Source organism: Morone saxatilis, unplaced genomic scaffold (genome assembly GCF_004916995.1).
Source record: "Morone saxatilis isolate NCDOM2014 unplaced genomic scaffold, NCSU_SB_2.0 Contig9, whole genome shotgun sequence".
Lineage (NCBI taxonomy): Eukaryota > Metazoa > Chordata > Actinopteri > Moronidae > Morone > Morone saxatilis.
In genome coordinates, this window is record NW_023340268.1 from 17520727 (window position 1) to 17527321 (window position 6595).

Here is a 6595-nt window from a genome sequence, read left to right on the forward strand (position 1 = left end):
CATAAACAGTTGTTGTAGTTCCTAAATATTTAGATTTAGGGACATTATCCTTGGCCTGTGCAAGGTGCCAAATGACCTCTATTTTGAAGGTTCATAGTTTGTTTCCTGGTTTGTCCTGGCTTACTTTAGCTTGGTGTTTCTGTGTTTAGGCAGAAAGGGGAAGATGTCAGAGTTGTAATTTCAAATTCTCAACGTCATTGACATTCACTTTCACTTTTAGTCTCAAATTTACCTCATGTAAAGTTACCCTATGCTGTGAGCAAAGTTCAGCATTGTTTTAGAGGTCAGTGGGAACATATAGGCTATTTGGACTCCTTTTCCTTGATTAGGCTACTGAATATGTTGGACGACTTAAGATTTAAGTAGCCCACAACCATAAATAAATGAATTATTCACATTAAAGTAGATTTCATAGGTGCAAACTTAACCCTATTCACACAGAATATACTACAATAAACATCCATATCCAGACACAGTACAGAAAGTGAATACAGTCATACAGTTTATATGGAAAATCACACTCTGTCCACACTCATAGAAGCTCTTGTAGAAATCATAGATTCTCAGATATCTTTCAGTATATGAGGCAGCGCAGTGTTTTTACTCAACAGTAAAAAATAAAAAAAACATTTTACACAACAGCTAACTATCTGAGAACATCTACAACATCAATTCCAAACAGCTAATGATTTAAGTAAAGCATGAAGGAAATATTATTAATGAATTATTAGTTAGGCTGTTTGTAGATAATAACCCAAATGTGTGACACAGACTCTTCCTTTATGGCGTGTATTGTCTTTGAAAGTATTCATGACATGTAAGTTAGCAGAAAGGAAATACTGTGCCAACTATGCATATTTACTCTACTAACCACATAGTCAGACATTGTAATAACACAATATAGTTGGAGACACGCTAGCTTTGAAACAACCTGTAAAGCACTTTTTGTAGATTTCTTTTATGATAGACCACCATAACTGATATAGCACATATTTCCAAATGACATAATATATATTCTCAATGTGATTTAAATACGTAGGCCGTTTACATTTGGTGTAGTAAGTGTACAGTAGTGGTTTAGATGCAGTCACCATTACTCGTTTCATTTTGAGCTCTTGACAAAGAAGCTTCTTCCTAACTGGCAGCACGACACTTAGCGTCAGTTAACGACAATCTGTCATTGTTTGTTGCCTAGGTAGCAGAACAGCACCGACAGCGATTGGCTATTTTATTCCCGTAAAGCAGTTCGGCGTTGTGACTGTCGTAGAGTCAGTGGCTAACAGTAAACAGCGATTTTTTGGCTGAAGGTTTCTTGTGAACGGAGTCGTTTCTGTTCACTTTGAGTGGTTGAGCAACAGCTAATTAAGATGGCGGAAAAATTTGATAATCTGGAGGAGCATCTGGAGAAATTTATCGAGAATATTCGACAGTTGGGAATCATCGTTAGCGACTTCCAGCCTAGCAGCCAAGCAGGACTCAACCAAAAACTGTGAGTCATGTTAGACTGAGGACATTATAACGCCAGCAGTCTGTGACAAAGCGTTATGTTTACCTGTTCGGTTCATTTTATTTTCAGAAATTTCATGATATCTGGACTACAGGACATCGAGAAGTGCCGTCAGCAGCTTCATGAGATCAACGTACCGCTGGAGGTGTTTGAGTGAGTCCAGTAACGTTATAGCTGTTGTATTGTTGTGCTTTAACCTAACCCCATGTGTTTTCTTTACACCTCTCCTGCTCTCTGTCATTGTTGTATTACTGTGAACACACCTATTTGTTGTGTTGATAGATTACATATCCTTTTTGCGATACCCACGCCAAACTCCATTTGAAAATCTGCCGTTTTTATACTGTTGTTCTATATCTGCAAACATGATAATGTTAAATGCCTCATATGACTTTTATTCTGTGTTGTTTTGAGCCATTTTAAAATTCGGCAAACAGATATATAAATAACATTTGAAAATGTAAGAATTGGTTCACTCTCTGTCCTGTATTTGGGTGAAGGAATGCTGAATAAAAGCCTTTGCTGAAACAAGTACATCCTATACCAAATTAAAAGACCAGGGCTGCTAAATATGGTCAAAAATCATATTGCAATTATTTTGACACATATTGCGAGTGTGATATAATTAGTGGGAATCATTTTTTAAAATCACAATTTAGATTTTCTCTGAAAAAAAAACAACCTATTAAAACATTGACATTTGTTGGGGAAAACAAGAATTCTAGGCAGGCAGGGCCATGGCATCTCTTCATTGTAGTGCTGTTTAGTCGCACATTTTACCTTTATCAAACAATTGCACCTTTTGCGATTTAGATATCGCCCTTGGTCAAATTGCGATATGCAATATTTGATTATATTTTAAAGAACTGTGCAGCCCTACTATTATATTATATTATACTGATATTATGCCTTGTGTTTTGCAGATACATTGATCAAGGTCGAAACCCTCAGCTGTACACCAAGGAATGTCTGGAGAGAGCCTTGGCGAGGAACGAGCAGGTCAAAGGCAAAATTGACACCATGACGGTAAGAGATAATGCCAGGGTCACTGAGATTCCACACCAACGACACCGCCAGAATAAACAGAGCCAGCAAACTAGTTCACTCATTAAATGCTCCCAAGCATATTTAGGAACTCTTAAAAAGATATGTGTTACTCATGATAAATTAATTGTTTTTGGACACAGTGCTGTATTTTCTGTAGTTCAGTAGATTGATATGTTTATTATATATTCAGTTGTGTCTAACATTTCTTTGTTATTTGGTATTGCAGATGGCAAAGCACAGTGTACTGATCTTAAGTTACTATGTCCTAGGCACAAGTTTGGTCCTCAACATAAAATAAGAGGTAGTTCAGTAATAAGCCAGCCTCTGCTGTTCTGTTTTCCTTTATTACAGAAATTCAAGAGTCTTCTAATCTCCGAGCTCAGCAAAGTATTTCCAGAGGAGATGTCCAAGTATAAGGCTATACACGGTGAAGACGCTCCCTCCTAGTGACTGCTGCACAATGACCCCTGACCTTCAACCTGTGACCCTTGAAATGAAAGCCTAAATGGAGTTTGACCGATCAGGATCCTCTGTGGTCGCCAGCAGAATATGATAATAATAATTCTTATTTTCCCCTAATGTTGTGATGCTGTTGCTGACTAGTACCCTGAGGGACCCTGACTCAGCAATTCCTCGCCTTTTCTTACATTTAAATTTCATTTAAAGAAAAACAAAACCACAGCATGGGAGAAGCAGGGAGGAGAAACAAATAATTTTAAGTTGCCAGGGGACACATTTAATGTCCCTGCTAATGCATGGACACTGAGTACGCAGCAGAAGCAATTTCTACAACTCCCCATTGTACAGAAGAAAATGTTCAAGAGCTAAAAGGCACCTGTCTGATTCTGCATTAAGGAATTTACTCCATCAGTTGTACATACAGTATATTTATACTCTTTCACTCTACCTTTTGTAATGCTTCCTAATCATTGTGCAACATACGTTTTTACCACACGGTTCATGACATTTTGTATCAAGCTCAGGTTTCTAATGGCCAAGATTATCGAATGCAAATGTTATTTGGTGGTAATTCTTTGCCTGATCACTGGACATGGTCAGAAATTAGTCTGCTCTTTATTTGTAACTTGTTTGTATTATAATTTTTGTTATTAAATGATCCTTGTTGGACTGATGTTGTGTTTTGTCCATTTCATTACAATGATAAGAGAATATTTTTGGCAACAAGTTTGATCAAATGAGTCACTTGTGAAGTTTAACATACAAGATAAATTAAAACATTATTTGACTGCACTGATACAGATACCGGTATTGGGTACGATACTGTACTACTCCGGTAACACTGCACCCGATACCACTTCACGACAACGTGACACTAACTTCACCTCAGTTGAGCAGGTAGGCAGAGGAGAAACAATGTCTGCAGTTTGGAGAGATTTTAAGATAAAGTATGATGACAGAAGTAGTGCAAACTGCAAACTATGCTAAATTGATGAGTAGAATGTTTTCAGAGTCATTGTTCATATATAACAACAAGTACCCAAATGTAATGGTGTATTCCTTTTAAAATGGGAAGTCAGATTTTCGGAAAAGTCGGATTTCCAAATCACCAACCCTCAAAATCCAAGATGGCTGCTCCATGCGTCAACTAAGTAAAAACTGTAATATTCTGTTGTGAAAAAATGTAAAGTATTCATGTACTCAAGTGTAATTCATTATTTTCAGGAATGAAAAAAATGAAACTAAAAACAAAAAAACTGAAACTAGTACTACTATTTTTGAAAATATTTTTACTAGTATTTCTCCTGACCTAGCTTTGCTGCTATTGCAACTACAATTAATAATTAAATTTTTTTTTTCAAGAAATGAAACATGGGTCAGTGTGTTGTGATGAACCAGTGATGTATCAGCGATGTGTTCAGGGTCACTCAGCTCGAGTGGTGCCTCCAGAACGTCTTGCAGTGTAACTATACACTGTGTAAGTGTCTGTCTATAAGATGAGGACAGTTGCTGTGGAGACAGACAGGGTTGCGTCATCAGGCGGGTTATGGCCCAACATGCCTCCTCCTGCTGGAGCTTAACCACGGCAACACCCCCCTGACCCTCTGGGACTGGAGGAGGGAAATGAGCCCTGTTATTGGTTTGTGATCTATGCAGTGAAGTAATACAGACAGCCCTTTTTCTTCGCTGTCACTCTTCCCAGAGGATTTCCAAACACATGAGTCGTTTTGTCAACCGTGGTTTATGGGGGAGTCAGCTTCCACCTTTTATTGGGGGAGGAGGAGAGTCACAGATGCAATATTTACATCCAAAGATTTATGTTTCTTCTTTGCTTCTCAACCTGCTTTTTAGACGCCGCATGAAGAGTTATGAGTTAGTTAGTATAATGTGGATAGGTTCATTTTTCCAATAGAACAACACCTGCTTGATACAGGCTAAACATATTTCTGTGGAGTTTAAAACATTTATTATTTTTATTATGTGTTATTGATCTTCTAATCTAACTCTAACTGTTCTGAACTAGGGTCACCTTTTCATGTAAAGTCTGCAATTAGCACACACTGTAATGGTGTGTGTACATCCACAAAACCTTGGTGGGATAGGTGCTAGATACAAAAAAGAATCCAGTGTGAAGGTACCTTTCTTTTATTTTCATCATATTATCCCCATTCTCATGTATTCTCATACAGAGCCAAGTATATTTTCCATTAACTGGTGTAAAAAAAAAGAAAACATAATTACACCCTTTAAAAATGTCAAGAAATAAAATGTGAAAAGGTCCAGTGGTGGGTTGGTGGGGCTGAATGAGTGTGAAACTGCTGGCCAAAACATGTTTATGGGAAATATGGTTTAAATGTGAAAAACACAAGTAATAGCACTAGCATTAGATAGAAGCTATCACTATGGGTCTTCATGGATTCACAGAGAGATCCATGGACAACGCTGTGCTGGGGTAAAGCAGGTAGAGCTGCTCCACAGGGTTGGTTTGATACCCAGCTCCTCCTTTGTCAAAGTGTCCTTGAGCAAGACACTTAGCCCTCCTGATGGGCAGGCCAGCACCTTGCACGGTAGCTTTCTGTAATCAGTGTTCGAGTGTGTGTGTGTGTGTGTGTGTGTGAATGAGAGGATAATTGTACGCTTTTGATAAAAACACTATAGAAATTCAGCAGCCCATTTAAAGTAATTTACAACAAAAGAGCTGATCCAAAATGACCCATGGATAATAAGACCCGAAACTAAAGGGAGAGAGAACACCAAAACTAGCAGCAGCATAATGCATCACCAATTAACAAGCATCTGATCTGAAGGCAGTGGCAATATTTCACACTCATGTCAAAAAACAACTTCTGTGATGATTATGATGATTGAATATGACAGTATTAAACAACCTGATGGACCTCGCAATACAGCCCTAATCTATCAGACCTGGTTAAACAAAATATAATGAGCACACGGCTAACTCTGGCCTCAGGTCAGTCCTTGGTTAGGAAACAAGTGGAATCATCCACCATGGTATAATTTGAGAATCTTACACCGACTATTAAAATATTTTACAACGCTTCACGTCACACCTTTAAAACCCCAAAGTCTCAAAGAAACAGGAAGCCGGTGACGCCATTAGCAGAGTAAACTGTCCTCACAATACCTGTCCTTTAGTAAGGCTGCAAACACTCCTTTTTTGTACTGAGAGCACCGTTATCAAATGCCGTCAACCACATCTTCATTTCAAGCCTTTTTTTACCCCCTGACCCTGCTTCTCTGTGCCTGGATGACGAACATCCTCACTGCAGCGAGTCACAGCAGTGTTGGTCAAGGGCACCCTTTCAATCCAATAACAAGCCAATTCGTAGAGATGGGAAATGAAATTAAATGCTGTTTTTATCCAGTTTGTGCTTGTGTCTGCGCACCATGACATTTCTTTCACAGGGAGACACTCACAGTGTGTGTCGTGATGCTTGACTAAACAGAAAAGGGGAGAGGGGAGGCAGGGAGTATTGTACTGTAAATATGTCTCTGTATGAAGTGCTGAGCCGTGTTAGATGACTCATCCAAGGTGACTGAGTCGCCCCCCCCCCCCCCCCC

General features: G+C 38.8%; 1 protein-coding gene across 1 annotated transcript; it reads left to right on the top strand.

The window, feature by feature from the left end:
- Positions 1-1244: 1244 nt before the first annotated feature.
- Positions 1245-3686, top strand: med10 (mediator complex subunit 10). The gene is made up of 4 exons (XM_035682005.1): positions 1245-1489; positions 1577-1660; positions 2431-2533; positions 2906-3686. Exons 1-4 carry the CDS (start codon positions 1368-1370, stop codon positions 2999-3001), a joined length of 405 nt encoding a protein of 134 aa, XP_035537898.1. The 5' UTR covers positions 1245-1367; the 3' UTR covers positions 3002-3686.
- The last annotated feature ends 2909 nt before the right edge of the window (positions 3687-6595 follow it).